The 20225-nt window shown below is 33.9% G+C and overlaps 2 protein-coding genes across 4 annotated transcripts in view; one reads left to right on the forward strand and one right to left on the reverse strand.

The window, feature by feature from the left end:
• Positions 1-17141, forward strand: part of MNS1 (meiosis specific nuclear structural 1) — a 64328-nt gene extending 47187 nt beyond the window's left edge. For all 3 annotated transcript variants that reach the window (XM_074327709.1, XM_019732322.2, XM_019732323.2), the window contains 7 exons: positions 1830-1932; positions 4525-4754; positions 6331-6547; positions 6654-6761; positions 14122-14379; positions 15262-15387; positions 16852-17141. In XM_074327709.1, the coding sequence (XP_074183810.1) occupies positions 1830-1932; positions 4525-4754; positions 6331-6547; positions 6654-6761; positions 14122-14379; positions 15262-15387; positions 16852-16944 (1135 nt within the window). In that variant the 3' untranslated portion in view covers positions 16945-17141. The remainder of the gene's footprint in view (positions 1-1829; positions 1933-4524; positions 4755-6330; positions 6548-6653; positions 6762-14121; positions 14380-15261; positions 15388-16851) is intronic.
• A 1175-nt stretch (positions 17142-18316) lies between these two features.
• TEX9 (testis expressed 9) overlaps positions 18317-20225 on the reverse strand; it is a 32073-nt gene continuing 30164 nt past the window's right edge. Inside the window, exons 9-10 of the mRNA XM_074329182.1 lie at positions 19066-19200; positions 18317-18449 (exon numbers count right to left, since the gene is read on the reverse strand). Coding sequence (XP_074185283.1) covers positions 18372-18449; positions 19066-19200 — 213 coding nt within the window. The 3' untranslated portion in view covers positions 18317-18371. The remainder of the gene's footprint in view (positions 18450-19065; positions 19201-20225) is intronic.

Genomic DNA, 20225 nt, shown 5'->3' on the forward strand with positions numbered 1-20225 from the left:
AATTAGAATACTTCTTTTCCTTTAAAGAAACCACTATTGAGAGTAACCACAGACTGGAAAGAGATATTTGCAATGCATATAACCAAGAGATTTGTATCCATGGTATATAAAGAACTTATATGCAACGATAAGTAGACAATCCAGTGTAAAAATGGACAAAAAATATTGAACAAGAGCTTCACAGAAGGGATATAAATGACTCACAATATATGAAAAGGTCTCATTTCCATTAGTAATAGGGAAACGTAACCTCAAACTCCAATTATGTATTACACACTCACAAAAGTGGTTAAAATTTAAAAGAATGCCTAGACTAAAAAGTGTTACTGAGGATGTGTAGCAGTGGAAACACTTTGGAACTCTTTATGAGAATATAAATCTGTACAAATCATTGGAAAACCAGCATTATTACTAAATTTGAACATAGTCTACCTTGTAACTCAGAAATTTCACTTCTATAGAAATGTGTGCACTTGTCCTTCAAATGAATGTCATTTATTTGCACATTGGCTGTTTGAAATTTGAGGCAATATTGTAAATTGTGATTGGGTTTGTACATTGGCTCACAATTATTAATACCCAACTCCAAAAAAAACCCCCAAAAACCCTTGTAAATGTATCTCAACCTCTTAGTAGAGTAAAATATATAGACTAACCTAGAAATGTAATCCTCATTTATAATACTTTTATGAAAGAAGACAATTCTCTGTCATATACCTTTGCACCTACAGCACTAAAGGCAAGGACGTAATCCTAACACCAGGACTCTCGCTTCCCTTACTCCTTACGCCTCTCTCTTCGTAGGTATAGGGTACTTGTAAGTTGAATTTCTAGTTAGGTAAGTGCCTCGGTGTTCCTGTAAGAATTCAGATGTACATCTAGGTGACGTATTAGGACCCTTCCAACTCAGAATTCTAATATTCTGTCACATTTAGAATTATGATTGGCATATTTAAATGAAAAGTTTTGTATAGCATATTGTTTTCACTAAGACTAAGAAAGTGATAGATTCAAAAGTAATTCAGAGATGATCTGAGCCCAATTCCCATTTTTAAACGGGTTAGTAAACAAGCCCAGAGAAGAGAAGCAAACTTTCCTGTGGTCACTCCCTCTTCATCATCATCAAAAAATAATTACCATTTATAGAGTGTTAGTGTTTACTGTGTAACAGATACTTTTCTAAGCTCTTTATGCACAATTAACTAATTTAATTCCCACAACTACCCCTTTCAGATAGTAAAACCAAGGAACAAAATTTAAGTAACTTGCTTAGGTTTAAACCCCGCCACTACAGTTCTTTTAGCTTGATAGTATTAGTACCTGGACAGAAATTTTAACTGATATTGATGAAGCACCTTCACTGAGCTCAGGAACTGGCAAAAAGACTCTTAGTGATGATTATTGAAAATAAAAGGGTTGGGGGTGGGAGAAGAGGGTAAGGGGGATCAAATATATGGTGATGGAAGGAGAACTGACTCTGGGTGGTGAACACACAATGGGATTTATAGATGATGTAATACAGAATTGTACACCTGAAATCTATGTAATTTTACTAACAATTGTCAGCCCAATAAATTTAAAAAATAAATTAAGAAAAAAAACAAAGAAAGGGTTGGTTTGTCTAAAAAATTAATTACAATGTCCCATTTCACATGCATTCTGATTTTTCTTTGGATGAATGAAGAAAGGGATATTTTTTCTATTTAAATAATAATATAAATATGTTTTACACATGTAGAAAGAATTTTAAATTTCAAATATAGATTATTTTTAAAATAGTAAGAGCAATATGGTCCTCAACTTTAAATTTCTGTCTTTTTTTAAAACAGTATTGAGCTCAGAGAATTGGAGAAGAAATTAAAAGCAGCTTACATGAATAAAGAAAGGGCAGCTCAGATTGCTGAAAAGGATGCCATTAAATATGAGCAAATGGTAATCATGTTTCTACTCATTATGTTTTCTGTATTTTTAGCATCATTTAGAAAAGTAAAAATGTTTTGAAAATTGTTACATTTATAAAGAATTTACACTGCTAGATTTCTCAAATGCTTTTATACTTTTCAGATAGATCCTTAACATATAGGAAATGATGGATTATTTACTGTTGAGCCTTGTTTAATATTAGAGCCTTTCAGAGACACAAAGAGTTAGGTTGCTGCTTCAAATGAACAGCTGTATTCAGTAACTCCAGCATTCTTTATGGTCTTTGACAAACCAATACAGTACAAGTTGTTACTAATTTTTTAATTTTTTAAAGTGTCCTAAAAAAAAACTATTTTATAATTTTAGATAGCAAACTTTTTTGTTTTATAAACAGCAATCTCTTCTTATCATGTTTCCCTCTATTTTATGGCCTTTTCTAACTCCTGACATACTGGCAACCTCAGGGCAAGAGTTACTCATGGGTGAGGGCGTTTCAGACACACTCAACAGTGGTTACACAATACAATACAAAACAGGGTTTACTGAGTTGACACTTACAAGCAGGTGCACGTCACACTTGAGCTCTCACTGTCACAAAGAAAGGCTAGACATAGATGACAAGGCCTGATTGCAATATTACACAGCTTTTAAGTTCCTTTCTCTCATTTCTCTATTATTATATAGAGCATTTTGGTGGTAGAGTTCCCTCTCTCCCCGATCCCTTTCAAAAGATGTCATACAGCTATTAAAGAAAAAGGTAGAGGTCAATGTTCTGGCTTTTAAAGTTCGACAGAATATATTATAGGTTAAAAGGAAAAAAGGAAAGTTGCAGAAAAATCAAGTTGGAGAATAATACATATCATAGACCATTTTTTTTTCAAAAGCCTGTACATACTATATGTATGCGGATATCAACATATGTGTGTGTGTGTGTTGTATATAGCAACACATGCTCATACACATTTACAATTAGAGGGGTGATATAAAATATTTAACTGGTGCACTGCAATATAGGCATCAAATAAGAGCAGTGCTGACAGTGTGTGTGTGTTAGGAAACATCTGGAGGGTTACACAGACTGCTGTTAACAGTGATGGCCTGTGCTTGGCACGTGGTAGGAAAGGGTGAGAAGACTTCATTCCCTCAGCCATATAGTTCTACCCTTTCCAAAATACAGTGGAACATAAACAATATACTGTTTGGCCAGTAGTTTGCAGTTTTAATTCCCTGATAATTGAGGTTGCTCAGGGTAATTGTAGACATTTTAATCTGATTCATGAAAGAATTGCTGCTATTTTCTAAAGAAAATTGATCCACAAAAAATAAAGTCAAATACCCCTAGGACTTGACTAGGTGTCAGGATATCTAGGGTCTAGTTTTGGCTCAGTCTTTCTAAGCCTTAGTTGTTGTTTTTTAATCTGTGAAATGAGAATATTGTCTTCCTGTAAGTGTGTGGTAATCTATAATACATATTTTTGTCATTTTATGTATTTTTTAATAACCTACTACAACATATGCTAAGAAAACAGAATTTTGATCAAGTCATATTCATAGCATATATATTAAAGGCATTGGTTAGATCAGGAATGGCATTTAACATTTGTATTTGAATTTGTTTCTTTTATGTTTGATGCTGCTAACCATTCGAGCATCAAACCAGTTGGGAAGTGATCACAATGGTAAAGGGTAATTTTTAAAATTGCCCCAATATATTTAAGTTAAAACTTACATTTTGTTAAATGACTTCAAAATGCTCAAAACAAATAAGGGGTTTAACCCATTCAAGAAGCAACATTGTCACACAGAAAGGATTGGTTTTGAATGAAGGAAATAAAAGCTGCAGAAAACAGTGACATCTGTGACCTTTTTAAGTTAAGGTGATTGCAAAGAGCCTTTAATAAATGAGCAAAGGGAGACTTCAAAGGCCATCGGCAGGGGAGAAAGTTTCAGCTGGAAAAAACTTTAAGTGTTGCACAGAGCTATTGCATAGCAGCTCTGTATGAAAAAGACATGGTAGGTGCGCCTCGTTTTACTGTGCTTTGTTTCAGTGCGCTCCACACATACTGTGTTCTTTACAAATTGAAGGCAACACCCTCCACCAGCAAAAAGATCACCACTCACTTTATGGCGATACTTGCTGTCTTATGTGGTCTGGAACTGAACCTGCAGTGTCTCTGAGGTCTGCCTGTACCCTCCTTACTCCAGATGGCAGCTGATACACAATAGAGATAAAAATTGTGAAAACTGCCAACATTAAATAGAATAAAAAATACAAGACAAAGATGACTACTGCTTTGGCAGTTAACATAGTTATTAATAAAGTACTTCTAATTTTACTTACTGTTTTTCAAAGATTGACGTATTAATTCTCCTTATTATTTATAGCCCTGAGAGCTATTTAAAGGAATAAGAAATCCTCGTTAGGGTCTGACTCGTCATTCAAATGCGTCAGGTGCCTGTGACTTACCATTGCTTTTTACCTGAACAGATGAAAATATTTATGTAACAGGCTTTACAATATTCAGTTACATCTGTTTAAAATAGTCTATCATACTATGCTCAGATTTGAAAATGGAATGATGAATTGTGTTTCAATAACAGAAACGTGATGCTGAAATAGCCAAAACCATGATGGAAGAACACGAGAGAATGACAAAGGAAGAGAATGCTGCAGAGGACAGACGAAATAAATTGAAAGTACAATACTGTCTTGACTTAGAGAAACAACTTGAAGAAGAAGAAAAGAAAAAGCAGGAAGCTTATGAGCAGTTGCTGAAAGAGAAACTCATGATTGATGAAATTGTTAGGAAAATCTATGAAGAAGATCAATTGTAAGTTAATCCCAACTTTCTTACATATCTAAAGATTTACAGAGCGCTCTCTCTCTCTCTCTCTCTCTCTCTCTCTCTCTCTCTCTCTCACACACACACACACACACACACAGCCAGAAGATGACTGTCTGTAAGCCAGAAAGAGAGCCCTGCCTTGAATAAACCATGCTGGCACTCTGACCTTGGGTTTCCCAACCTGGATACTGTGAGAAATTTGTTTCTTATGAAAGCCACCCAGTCTATGGTATTTTGTTATAATACACCGAGCAGACTAAGACATGAGGCAAGTGCTGTAGGATTATAGGCAAAGAGGAAGAAACCTGGGGGAGGTAAAATAACTCACACAAGGTCATTTTTGTAGTGAACAGGGATAAACCCACGACAACTGATTATAGTGTCCATACACCGAACCACCATGTAAACTGCCTCCTCTCAGAGAGCCAGGCACAGAAACAAAACCAACCTTTCCATGAAAAATGGACAGTTCGCATATGAAGCTGTGAAACCGTCAAGTCAACGTGGAACTCAGGACACCCCGCTCATTGGTGCTGGACTGAGGCCAACATCACAGTGATCACGAAAACATCCAGGACATAACAGTTCAAAGGCTTTATGTGTATTACCCATCTGACAAGACTCTATCCCTTTGTTAATTATCATATTTCATTTTAAAATGATGCTTTGTTTTTTGTAGGAACTGTATGGATAACGACTTAACCTTTTCATTCACTCAGTGTCAATTATATACTAGGCTGGAAGTGAATGACTATTTTACCTTTAGATACTCATTCTTTTTCATTCATTTTTTTCAACCCAGACTTTAGTGCCCACTCTGTGTCAGGCACCCTTTAAGGCACTGGGGAAATACTGACGAACAAAATAAATAAAGGTACCTCTCCTCATAGAATTTACATTCTGGTGGCAGAGGACTGGTAAGAAACAAATAATCAAGTAAGTCAATACTTAAGATAAGTTCCGATAATGAGAAATGTTATGGAGAAAATAAAATAGAGACCAAATATATATATTTACATTAAACTGATCTCAGGGTTGTTTGGAAGAGGTAAGTACCTACATAGTGCCTGATACACAGGAAGTCTTTAGTATAGGTTATGATCACATAATCTGAGACCAACTCTTAACTGTCTTTGCTAGCATGATAATTATCTGGTAATTAATAGGTACTTATTAAGTGACAATGATAAACCTTTGTTTTTCTTAAATATGCCCGTATCATATGTTAAAGGACTTGTTTTCTAATGAATTTCCTTGGTAGACACTTGAAGTATAGAGTGCTGTGAGGCAGATGTAAACAGGTTGTAGCTTTTCTGAAATGAGATCATAAAACTTCATTAATAGGATAGTGAAGAGGCATGGTAGTATTTCATATTCAGAGAAAATTCATACCTGTCATATACTTAGTGACACATTGTAAACACTATGTTTGTTGCATGAATGAACAAACTATAAATAGGTAAGCCACTTTTTCCACATTATTGACTGAAGTAAATAACACCTATTTTTCGATATTTTATTATTTCTGTTGCTATAAAACTGCACTCACTGTTGCATTTAGGGAAAGACAACAAAAGTTAGAAAAAATGAATGCAACTCGAAGGTATATAGAAGAATTTCAGAAAGAGCAGGCTCTCTGGAGAAAAAAGAAACGTGAGGAGATGGAAGAAGAAAACAGAAAAATCATAGAGTTTGCCAACATGCAGCAACAAAGAGAAGAAGATCGGATGGCAAAAGTTCAAGAAAATGAAGAAAAAAGACTACAGCTTCAGAATACGGTATTAAAATAACCACTTCTTTAACACTGGAGAAATTCTGAAATGCTTCTTATAGGATTTGGTTCCTATAAATGTTTGAGGGTTTTGTTTTGTTTTAATTTAATAGCTGACTCAGAAATTGGAAGAGATGCTGCAGCAACGTGAAGATTTGGAACAAGTACGACAAGAATTATACCAGGAAGAACAAGCTGAAATTCATAATAGGAAACTAAAAGTAAGTTTTGGAAATTGAAAGCATGATTAACATAGAGAATATCATTTTGAGAGGAAGCAGTAGAACACAGATTTAAACCCAACCATATTGATAATTACATTATATGTAAATGGTATAAATACTACAATTAAGAGAAATTTTCAAGGTGGATACAAACGCTAAACCCTAGCAGCAGTTCACAAACTTTCATGAAAAGCATGATGCAACTATGTTGTTCATAAGAAACACAATTTAAATATGAAGACACATAGTTTAAAAGCAAAAGGATGGAGAAAGATAATACCATACAAACACTAATCAAAAGCAAGTTGGAGTAGAAATCATGGTGATAATAGGATTAAATGTGTATGAACCTAAATAAAGCTTCAAAATACATGAAGCAAAACTGGCAAAACCAAAAGGAGAAATAGACAAATCCATAATTATAACTGAAGATTTCAATATCTCTTCTCATTAATACGTAGGATAAGTAATCAGAGAACCACAGGATGTAGTATTGAACAACAATACCAACAAACCTGACCTGAAATCAAGATGATTTGCTGACTTTCTAGCTGGGTTATTCATGTATTGTAGAATTTTCAGAGTTCACTATGTATTCTAGATACTAGTCCTTGTCAGGTGTGGTTTACAAATATTTTCTTAGTCTGTAGCTTGTCTTTTCATCCTTTTAACAGGGTCTTTCTCTAAGCAAGTGTTTTCAATTTCTATCCATCTGAACAATTTTTGTTTTCATGGTTTATACTTTTGGTATCAATTTTAGGAAGTCTTTGCCTAGATCCTGAAGAATTTCTCCTTTTTTTCCCTTAAAAGTTTTTGACTTTTGCATTTAAGCCTGTGATCTATTTTCAGGTAATTTTTTGCATTTTGTATAAGGTATGAGGCTTAGGTCAAGGTTCAGTTTTTGCTTTTGGATGTCCAATTGCTCCACACCACTTGTTAAAAAGCTTCTCTCTTCTACACTGAATTGCTTTGGCAGCACCTTTGTTAAACACAGTTGAGCATATTTGTATGGGTCTATTCCTGGGATCTCTATTTTAATCTGTTGATCCATGTGTCTGTCCCTCTACCACATGGTCTTGACTACTGTAGCTATATAGTGAGTCTTCAAAATTGTTTTAGTTTTTCTAGTTCCTTTGCATTTCCATATAAATTTTAGAATAATCTTGTCTCTGTCTACAAATAGTCATCTGAGATTTTTGATAGGAATTGCATTAAATCTGAATATCAATTTGGGGAGAATTGATATGTTCACTATGTCGTCTTCCAATTAATGAACACAATCTGACTCTCCATTTTCATTGGTGTTTTATAGTTTTGAGCATACAAATCCTATGTTGTGTTAGATTTACAACTAAATATTTTTTTTTAGCAATTGTAAATGGAATTTTAGTTTTAATTTAAGTGTGTGTTTACTCATTGCTAATTTATTAGCTTTTTTATATTTATCTTGTACCTTACAACCTTGCTGAATTCACTTAGTAGCTCTAGGAGTTTTTCTTTCCCCCTACTTCTATGGATAAGGACAATTTCATTTCTTGCTTTCTTATCTGTGTACCTTTTACTTCCTTTTTTTTTTTAATTGCCATATTGCACTAGATAAAACTTCTAGTCCTGATTTGCACTATGAGGAATAAGAGAGATGAGAGTAGACATCAACTTTCTTTGTTACTTGTCTTAAGGGGAAGCGTTCTCTTAATTGTCGTTTTTTTGTCGATGCTCTTTATTAAGCTGAGGAAGTTCTCTTCTACGCCTTTTTTCCCCCTGAAGGTTTTTAACATGAAAGGGTGTTAAGTTCTGTCAAATGAATGTTCTACATCCATTGATACAACGATGTGCTTTTTCTTCTTTAGCCTGGTAGATTACATGATTTTTTGAGTACTGAATCCCCTTGCATCACTGGAACTAACTCTCCTTGGTCATGTTGTGTAATCCTTTTAATATACAGCTAGACTCTATTTTCTAATATGGTGTTAAGGATTTTTGCCTGATATTCATGAGAAATACTGGCTTTTAGGGTTTTTTCCCATTTGTTTTTGTTTTTTATACTGGTGTCAGGATAATACTCTCTTCATAAGATGAATGGGGAAGTGTTCCTTCCTCTTCTATTTTCTGGAAGAGAGTATGTAGAATTGGTGTTAATTCTTCTTTAAATGTTTGGTAGAACTTTTCAGTGAAACCATCTGGGCTTGGAGTTAAAGTCTTTGAGTTTTAAATTATTAATTCAATATCCTTAATAGTTATAGGGCTCTTCAAATTATCTTATTTAATATTTGGTGAGTTTTAGTTACTTGTATTTCTCAAAGAAGTGACCCATTTTGTCTAAGTTTTCAAACTTATGTCTGTAGAATTGTTCATACTATTCCCTTAGTATCCTTTGGTGTCTGTGGGGTCTCTAGTGCTATCCCATATTTCATTCCTGATATTGGTCATTTGTTTCTTCATTTATTTGGTCACTCTGGACTTAGGTTTTTCAATTTCACTGATTTTCTTTTTTTAATTCCATTTTCTTGAGTTATAATTGACATAAAAGTGTAAGATTAAAGTGTACATCGTGGTGATTTGATATATGTTTACATTGTGAAAGGATTCTCCATAATCTAGTTAATTAATACATCCATCACCTCACATATTTATTTTATTTTTTTGGTGAGGACAGTTCTCTCTTAGCAAATTTCAATTATACAATAGTGTTTTCAACTATAGTCACCATGTTTTACATTAGATTCTCAGGCCTTATTCATCTTATAGCTGAAGTTTATACTCTTTTACCAACCTCCTCCTGTTTCCCCCACCCTCCAGCCATTGGCAACCACTTTTCTACTCAGTTTCTGAATTTGACCATTGTTTTTTAGATTCCACATATAAGTGTTACCATTGCATTATTTGTCTTTCTCTGTCTGGCTTACTTCATTAGCATAAAACCCTCAAGGTCCATCCATGTTGTCACAAATAGCGGAATTTCCTTCTTTTTTATGGCTTAATAATATTCCATTACACACACACACACACACACACACAACTATTTTCTTTATCCATTCATCTGTTGATGGACATTTAGGTTGTTTCGTATCTTGGCTATTGACTGAGACTGCAGTGAACATATGGGGTGCAGATATCTCTTCGAATAGCCTGTTTTCCTTTCCTTTGGGTATATATCCAGAAGTGGGATTGCTGGATCATATGGTAAGGTAGTTCTATTTTTAATTTTTTGAGGAACCGCCTACTGTTTTCAATAGTGGCTGCACCAATTTACATTACACCAGTAGTGCACAAAAGTTCCCTTTTCTCCACGTTTGCCCACACTTACCTTGTCTTTTTGATGATAGCCATTTTAAGAGGTGTGAAATGCTGCCTCATTGTAGTTTTGACTTGCATTTCCTGATTATTAGTGATGTTGAGCAGCTTTTCCAATGTCTATTAGCCACCTGGCTGTCCTCTTCAGAGAAAGTGTCTATTCGGGTCCTCCAACCATTTTCTGTTAAGTGGATATGTTGTTTTCTATTGAGTTGTATGAGTTCTTCATATATTTTGGATATGAACCCCTTATCAGATATGATTTACAAATGCTTTCTCCCATGCAGTATGTTGCTTTTTCATTTTGTTGATGGTTTCCTTTGCTCTGCAGACGTTTTATAGTTTGATGTAGTCTGATTTGCTCATTTTTGCTTCATTCATTTTTTTTATTGGTTTTCTGTTTTCAATTTCATTCATTTCTGTGCTTTATTATTCCTTCCTTATGCTTGTTTTGGATTTACTTTGCTTTCCATAGATTCTTGAGGTAGGAGGTTAGATTATTGATTTGACATTTCCTACATGTATGAACTTAGTGCTATAAATGTATTTTCCTAAATGTATGCATTTAGTGTTATAAATTTCCCTCAATGTTGTTTTAATTAGTTGCATCTCACAAGTTTTGATATGTCTTAATTTCATTTTCATTAACTCCAATGTATTTTTTTATTTTTGAGACTTTCTTTCTGAAGCATGGATTTTTTAAAAAGTGTGTTGCTTAGCCCACAAATGTCCAGACGTTTTCCTGGTTTTGGGGTTTTTTTTAAAATTAATGATTTCTAGTTTGATTCCATGTGGACAGACAACACAATATATTTCATTTCCTTTAAATTTGTTAGGTAGGTACTTGAAAACAATGTGTATTCTGCTGTTGTTGGGGGAAATATTCTCTAAATGTTGAGTAGATCCTGTTGGTTGATGGTGGTGTTGAGTTCTATACGCTTGCTGATTTTCCATCTCGTTCTTTCAATTGTTGAGAGAGAGTTGTTGAAGTCTCTAACCATAATTTGGATTTGTGTATTTCTCCCTTCACAAAGTGTTTTTTTATTGAGGTAAAAAAAAAGGTGCCTTTTCTTCCTTAGGATAATTTTGAGTTCATCCATTTTGTAGCATGTATCAGTACTTCATTTCTTTTTTTTGGCTTAATATTAGGTTGGTGCAAAAATAATTGTGGTTTAAAAGGTTAAAAATAATTGCAAAAACCGCAATTACTTTTGCACCAACCTGAAAAATCAATGTATGGATATACCACATTTTGTTTATCCATTCAACAGTTGATGGATATTTTTTTTACCCCCACCTTTTGACTATTGTGAATGTTGCTGCTATGTAGATTTGTCTAGAAGTTTTTGTTTGAATATTTTTAAAAAATTCTTTTGGGTAAACCTAGGAATGGAATTACTACGTCATACGGTAATTCTGTGTTTAACTTTTTTGAGGAACTGCCCAAGTGTTTTCCACAGTGGCTGCACCATTTCACATTCCTACTCCCAGTGTAGGAGGGTTCTCTTTTCTCCACTTCCTTGCCAATACTTGTTATTTTCTGTCATATTATATACAAAAATGAACTCAAAATGAGTGAGACATAAGAAAGCTGAAGATACAAAATTTCTAGAAAACAGAAAAAAGTCTTTATGAACTTGAGAATGGCAAAGACTTTTTAGTAGGATAAAAAAAGCATGAGCCATAAAAGAAAAAGTTTATAAATTGAGCTTCATCAGAATTAAGTTTCCACCATTGTTAGGAAAATGAAAATGTAAGCTACAGTCTGTTAGAGAATATTCCCTATACATACACCTTACAAAGAACTTTTATCCAGAATATATAAAGAACACTTATAACTCAATAATAGACTATAAAGAACCCAGTTATTTTCATGAGCAAAACATTTGAACACATACTTTATAAAACAAGATATATGAATAGTCAAGTACACAATAAAGTATAGCTATCAGTGTAACTATTAAAGTATAGCTATTAAAATGTTTTTTAAAATATTATTTTTAATATTTTCAGCTATATCAAAACATTATTTTAGATAACACTGTTTCTTCATTGAGGAAGAACTAGATACCATGTATTGATATCAAAACCTATTGCATGTATATTCTCAATGATTAACTGCATATAAGAATATAATGTGTATATTTCTTTTTAAAAACAATGTAACCCTCTTATATATATCTAATATCAAATTACCCCAAAATGTTAAGAATTAAATGATGGATGAAGATATAACAGATATATATATGAACAAATGGGAAACAGGAGGGTTATCACCACATTAGTAGAACATAAAGTTAACCCACATATCACAGATAAAAGGTATAATCAATAATGAACATTTAATCTTCCATGTAATGTTGCATTGAAGTACATAATTTTAAAAGCTGCTAGAGCTCCAAAGAAAATTTACCAGAATAATGCAAGGGGAAGGGTTTAATACCACTAGAAATTAATAACAAATAATTCAACCTACCAACTGAAAATCTAAAAATATTCTTTTCAACATTGGTTGAAGAGAAAATTAGCAGACAATTTAGAGGATGAGATTATTATATATCAAAATCTATCAGATTTTATAAAACCGATCTCTGAGGCAATTAATTATTAAACAAGAATATTGGAAAAATATCTAGGCAATCAACTCAGTAACTTAGAAAAACAATACAAATTCAAGTATGAGACAAGAATATGGAAGGAAATAGTAAAGATACAAGTGGTGGAAATAAACTGAAAATCAGAAATCATTAGCATTAATTAATCCACTTGGTTAATATTGGAGGGGAAAGCTTTTACTATGGAAAAGACATACAAAGAAAAAAGTGAAAACAATTTGAAGGAATAAAGAGTCTATAAAAAAGATTAGAAAAATAGTGAAAGGTCATTCAGTTGTACACTAGTAATTTGAAAATCTCAATGGCACATTTTTCTGATTTCAAAATATAGTGGTCTCAAAAAATGTAGAAGAATCAGGTAAAATAAGATTATTAAGGATATTTCCTATATCAAAAGACTTTTGTGCCTTGCCTCACAGGCTGTCAGCCTCACCTCTGATTTTAGTGACAGCTGTGAAGGCTTAGACTGACTCTGCTGACAGCTTCCTAAAGTGTGGGCATGTAAGTAGGAGCAGGGAATTAACATTCTCTGGGATATCCCTCAAAAAACAATGGACAGAAATTAAAGGACAGATGCTTCTCCCTGTTGGCCTTTGGGAAGGCGCGGAGGAAGGAAGGTCCTGAAAGGTGTTCCATGCATTCCTCACAGGTCCTGGCAGGATTAAGTCTCCGTTACCCATGGTGGTTAAGTTGCTCAGTGAGGTACCCCCGTGTTGGCTTTTCTTTCTTCTCTGTTTCACTCTTTCTGTCACTGCGCTGCTCCCTGAGATTACATCCCTGATAAAATATCTATGTACAAGTCCTTGTTTAAGGCTTTGCTTTCAGAGGAAAACCCAGACTAAGATATCTCTAAAAGTTTGCAGGGTCAGAGTAGTTTTACAGAAAATTATTTCAAACATTCAGTGAACAACTATTTCTCAAAACACATAATGGGTTTTAGAACACAGAAAAGGATTGAAAATTATGCAGTTTATGTAACGATATAATCCTGACCCAGACATAACAGAGTACATGAACTCTTTTCTAGTTGAAAAAAATGTAACAAATTATTTTATTTTGCCAAACACTTTCTTATTTTTCAGCTAGATGTCTTCACTGGATTAAACTAAAATTTGCATGGGAGATGGATGCCTGGAAATGGCAGCAGTTCATTTGGTTCAATATGTACTAAATTTCTATGTGTAAAGTATTATGAGAATCTCTGGAGAAATTTAAGGCTGAGACAGTATCTCTACCGTTCAGTGAGCCATTTGACTTCTATGTACTCTGTGGCAAATAAACACAAACTATATGCCCATTATCCCAAAGAAAAATATTATCTTGAAAAGGCATTTTTAGTTTTATTTCATATTGTTAACACAATTCTAAGCTTAACCAAATTCTCCCACATTTTATAAATCTGCTATAAAGAAACAGTTACTGAATGAACTTATATATATTTTGTTTAGGAAGAAGCAGAAGAGAAATTGAGAAAGCAAAAGGAGTTGAAGCAAAATTTTATAGACCAAATGGCCTTGAAGGAACTAGTACTACAAGCTGCAAAAGAGGAAGAGGAAATCTTTAGAAAAGCTATGTTAGCTAAATTTGCTGAAGATGATCGAATAGAATTAATGAATGCTCAGAAACAAAGAATGAAGCAACTAGAACACAAGAGGGCTGTGGAAAAACTTATTGAAGAGCGTCGCAACCAGTTCCTTGCAGCCAAAGTAAGAAAAAATATTTTGTTTTTTGGTGGCGTTTTTTTGGTTACTATCTTTTAACAGCAATCACCTCCTGTATTCATTAACTGCGAACCTTTTATGTGCCAGATGATGTTAGATATCTGTTTACGAATCCTATAATTTTTTTTCCTTTCTATTTTCCATGACTTTGACAAAGAGTGGTCTGAAGAAATAGTGACCCTAATAAACTAGTTATTTCAGAGAAAAGCTTTGCATTGATACTACTTTAATGTAATTCTTGGCAGAAATTCATCACTATTTCAGTGGTCTGCCTTTAGCATCTTCCCTATCCAACAGGATTTTTTGGGTACATTTCCATAAGTCTTCTTTTAATCCCTAGAATTTTTAAAAACGAGTCCTCTCTTCCGTATCATGTGGCACAGACTTGTTGTGGTTGAGTATTCAGAACTTGGCCCTAATACTGGTTCTCCCTGTAGAACTCTTGTTGCTAACTCTTGTGCTTCATACAGGCTTTTTAAAACTTGAAATATATGGGAATAGTTGTCTTTTAGATATCCCTATTCTGTTTTATCCTTTTTTTTTTTTTTTTTTGGTTCAATTAATTAGGTAATAACTTCTTCAAACATTTTTTTCCTGGGTAATGAAGATATTGTCCTGAAAATATGTACTTGCCTCCCTAAAATCCCAGTCATAATTATTGTTCTTGTAACTTTAAAGGAATAGTTTAGTGACTGTAAAAGATATGTATATATAATACATATAAGATATATATACATACTATCTAGTATCTTTTGAAATGTCAAAAAATAGTTCATCAATTTTATCTAATTCACTGCAAAAGTAGTTTTGATAAGTTTTTAAAACATTTTGTACTTTGTGACCATAAAATTTTACTTACATTTCCAGCAACATGAACTGGAAGAGTGGCAGTTGCAGCAAAGACGACAAGGCTATATTAATGCAATTGTTGAAGAAGAAAGACTAAAACTTCTCAAAGAACATGCTGTAAAATTACTAGGCTATCTCCCTAAAGTAAGTAAGATTTAACTCAAAGTGTAATGCTCATGACCTCTACTAGTGGAGGAAACCATGGCTTAGGATTCCAGACGGCCTGGGTTTTCACTCACTTCTTGCTGTCACCAAGCAGCAGTGGGATCTTGGCTTGTCACTGAACATTTCCAAAATGAGTTGGTCTTGGCACATTTTTAGAAGTATGAGCTAGATTTGTTGAATTTAAATTTTAGAGATTCTTTTCTCCCTTTTCAGTATAGGAGGTCTAAAACTAAACTACTGTAACTACCGTAAAGTAATTGTGAGACTCTGTACACCAAAGCTGATGATATATAGGAAAATCTTGTAATCAGTACTTGAACTTAGTCTGTGACAGATCTGCTCTATAGTAGGAGGCTGTGTTATAACTAGGTACCAGGTAACCTCAGCTTTTAAAAGAAGATAGCAAATTTTCACGCACATCTGAGATACATTGTGACTACAAAATAACAACTGAGTTTCATAGGCCACATAAACATCTAGACTCTTATATAAAATCTCTACCCTTCAAATACAGAAATTATGCCATTTGGTATTTTACTCAGTTGGAAGGATCGAGTGCATATTTTGCGTTTAGTTCAGTGCTAAGTAAGGAAGGAAGGAGAAAGAGAAACATGAGTAATTACTGACTGTCCACAGGACTTTATAGTCTAATTATTTAGACAGGATTATGAATATAAAATGATGTATTAACGATAAAAGCCATGTGGAACTGATAAATTCCATGAAATAGACTTCAAATTCTGGAAGAATCTTAAGGTTTAGATATTTTTGTAGGGACATAGTTGTGGAGATGGGGAGAGAGCCTAATAAACCTGATATCCTAAAATGACTTTTATCCTTTAGGTCCTAATGGTCCCAAATGACCTAAATTATTCTTTAGATCCTTTAATTATAAGTAAATATTTAAGTTGTTTTGTTTTAAAGAGCCTTTTATTGTAAGGGAAAAGAAAAGAATAAAGAATTTCAAAGGGCTTACTTAAATGGCTTAACTCCAAACCTGGATTCTTTCCTATAAGACTGAATGTTTGCTGATTAGCCATAGAACTGAGGCAGGAACCTGGCAAAGCTCAGTCTCTTCACCTGAGCCCCTCATATCGTATTGTAGCGCTGTTTCAACAGAGTACAGGGCAGATTCAGTTCCTTCCCATTCAGCCAATCAAAGCAGTAGTAATTGTAGTAAAATAGAAGAGCCCAGATTCCTATGACAAGTTCCAACAACGGAACTGATAAATTGAGAAATCAAGTCAGTCAAAGAATATTCTGTGTGTGTGTGTGTGTGTGTGTGTGGTCATAATTTTCAGAAAATTATTTTTTCATAAATCTATTAAATAGATTTCATTATCTTGGAGATAATGTTACAAATTTCATGTCTATTTGTTAGTCTTAGAAGCATTTGGTGATATGTTATGGCATTAAAAGTAACTCAAAACATTTTTCTTATAGGGAGTACTCAAAAAAGAGGATGATATTGATAAGCTTGGTGAAGAGTTTAGGAAAGCATATCAGAAAAGGAGTGAAATTTGTGAAGAGAAGTGATATCAAGATTTGGTAAAACCTGGATTCCTTTGTGTGTTACCACTAGATGTCAGTGTAACTTTTGTTTTACAGTTCAGTGATAGGACTCCTTTGTCTATATGGATTTTTCTAAAACACCTCTGTATTTCATTTGTAAACACTTATGTATAAGAAAACGTTTGCTTTCTGATAAAAATTAAAATTACTGAGTGATTTGACTATCTGAGTTTTATAACACCACCATATTATAACACTCCATGTATAGCAATACAGAGGGTGCAAGAATAATGTACAGTAGTACCTCGGTTTTCAAACATCTCCAGTGACAAACATTTTGGTTTATGAACGCCGTATACCCAGAAGTAAATGCTTCAGTTTTCAAACATGACTCAGAAGTCAAACATGTCACACGGCTTCCACTGAGAGCAAGATCCTGAGGCCGAGCTGCCGGCTGTTTTCGAACGTTTCAGAACTCGTGGATTACATTCGAAAACCGAGGTACCGCTGTATACACATTTTAAGAAAGGAAAAAGCTATTAAAATTGTAATATTCAATATATACCGATAACAAAAGATGAATCCAAGTCATGTAAATACATTTTTTTGGTACCCTTGGTAGACTGTAGGCCAAACCCAGGAGACTATCTTCTCCATACCACTGCTACTGTGCAGAGCTTTTCTGTATCTCCATTCAGGCTACAGTTCTCTGTTTGTGTTTAGGAATTTTACTTCCCTGATTTGTCCAGGGAAATAAGTATTTAGAATTAATTTGGGTTTAGAGCCTCTTTTTCTGACATGTGATGACATGGGGAGCAGATGGCCTTCCAAAAAACAACAAGAGAGACCTCAGAAGAAGTCAACCCTGCTGACACCTGACCAGACTTCCAGCCTCCAGAACTGTGAGACAATTTCTGTTGTTTAAGCCACTGAGTCCATGGTACTTTCATGGCACCCTAGCACACTAATCCAAAGTTAAGTCTCTATTCACATGGTATGTATTTTTAAACATTAATATTTTAATGTAAATAGTGTTAAAAAGTCTTTAAAAAAACACCTTTTCTGTCTACTGTAAGGGAGGAGAAAAGTAAAGGGTGAGAACTTTCAAAGTGCTTAATTGTCAATAAGATATTAAAGACATAACTTCTCTCAGATAAACTAAATTATCTAGAGCTGAATCTCCAGAACATAAAGTACAGTAGAGAAAGGGCTAGTAGGTCATAAGATAGCAGAATCAAAAGTTAAATTCCTATTGCTTTATTTTACAAAATATTTCTTTTTAATTACATATCAATTTTGTATTCCCCCAATATTCTATTCCCCCAATATAAACAGGGAATTCTTTTGATTTCATTATCGAATCTTTATTATTAAGAGTAAAAATAATTCAAACCAGTACACGTTATGTATATCCACCACACACTGTCGGTTCTAGAGGCTAAGTAGATGACTTAAGAATATCCCCAATCAAGTGCCTTCATAAATTCCTCTTCGGTGAAAGACAGCATCTTGGAAGCTTCAATATGCATCTGTTTTTAAAAAAATCAATATTGTCTAATTTTGTATCAAGAATAGATCACAGGAAAATTGTAAAAGTGTATGTATAATATGCTATGAAATTATAATCTCTGTTGTAGGACTGTGAACTGTAATTCTAATACACATATTTGAAACGGTAATTACATTCAGGGGTCAGTCTATAAAAAAGCCTATTTGTTCAATGGTGGGATTGTACCAACCTACTGTTGAGAGAACAGTTCAATATTGTAATACCTAACCTTTGCAAAAAGAGAAGGTGGCAGAACAATGAATTCATATCTTCTCACTACCAGGTAACTCATGTAGCGAATGGAACAACAGTAGTTTGGAATCAATTTTCCTCTAAGATAATAGATATTTTTGTATAGGGTATTTCTTTAGTTAGGGAATACCCATACTGTATTTACCAGTCCCGTTTTCCACATTACTAATTTTCTTTCATGAAAATGTCCATTTGCTTGGGTAACATTACATATAAATCTTATATATTGATAAAATTTTGTGCCTAAGCATGTCAAACATACCTAAAGTACAAATAGTAAATATTTTAGTAGAGAGGTCCAAACAATATCTATGGTTTAACCTTGTTTTTTAGGGTAGACTCACCTTCTGCCTTTTTAAAACATCAATTAATTTTAATTGTTTCTTGAACCCTATCATTAATTCTCCTTTTTGTTTTTCTAGCTTCTTGTTTTCTGATTTTAATGCTTCAATTTTTTTGTGTTCTTCATTGGCTATATCCTACAAAAGGAAGAAAAACATTATAGAAACTATAGAAACTTTTAACTAAAATATAAAAATTCTGGTAAATTTCTCTTTGATGATTTTTAATGATGCTCAAATCTCACATTTTAAAAAAATGTTCTTAAAGTTCTAATTCCAATAATAGCAAAGTAGCTTGTATTAGGCCAACTCTCCTGACAGTAGCAAATACAAACTCTGAACACAATTTTAAAAACATCTGAAGGAACAGATGAATGGAATCAATAGTAAGTGAAGCATACTATTGAGATCCACATTCAGTTGGCTTCTGAAAGCACTTTCCAGTTCATGGGTTCACAGACCTTAAGCAAAAAGCAGCAGCCCAGTCTTATTGGGCTAACAAAGGAACAGGGCTGCCAGGGTGGTAGAAATTTCCAGGTGAGAAACCTGGAAAGGAGATCCTCAAAATCTGTACCTATATTTCCCTCAAATCCTTGGCAGATACCTAAATAACAGGTACAGGGTGAGACTCCCAGGAACCCACAAAAAGCAACAGCGTTGGTCTAAAGAGCTGAGCAGAGAATTCTGCCACTGCCCCTGACAAGGGAGACTGAGTTTGTAATCTTGGTAAAAATTAACTGAAAGAGCTCTGAAGCACTTTATAGACAATGCGTTCACAATCTCTTCTCCTGGCACATAACTCCTATGTTATTCAGTCAGGTCTTAGCTTAGAATTACATTTTTAAAAAGCATTCACTGACCTGGCTACCTGCTTAAAGCACCATGTAACTTCCTTTAAGGAATTTATCACAGTTGCCCCTTAGTTTTGCTTGATGAATGGTCTAAATAACATCCAACTTCTTCACTGTAAGTACCACTTTTATTTTTTATCACCTTCGTATCTCCAGCCTCTAGTAAAGATCTGGCAGGCCCTCATAAATGTTTCTAAGTGAATTAATGCAGAATTAAAATTATCTGTTCCTAAATGCAGTGACATGGACTTGGTTAACATATTTCAAATGAACTTCAAACAACCATCAAATCAAATGCCCCGTTTTTAAGTA

Source organism: Rhinolophus sinicus, linkage group LG03, assembly GCF_036562045.2.
Source record: "Rhinolophus sinicus isolate RSC01 linkage group LG03, ASM3656204v1, whole genome shotgun sequence".
In the NCBI taxonomy this organism is placed as follows: Eukaryota; Metazoa; Chordata; class Mammalia; order Chiroptera; family Rhinolophidae; genus Rhinolophus; species Rhinolophus sinicus.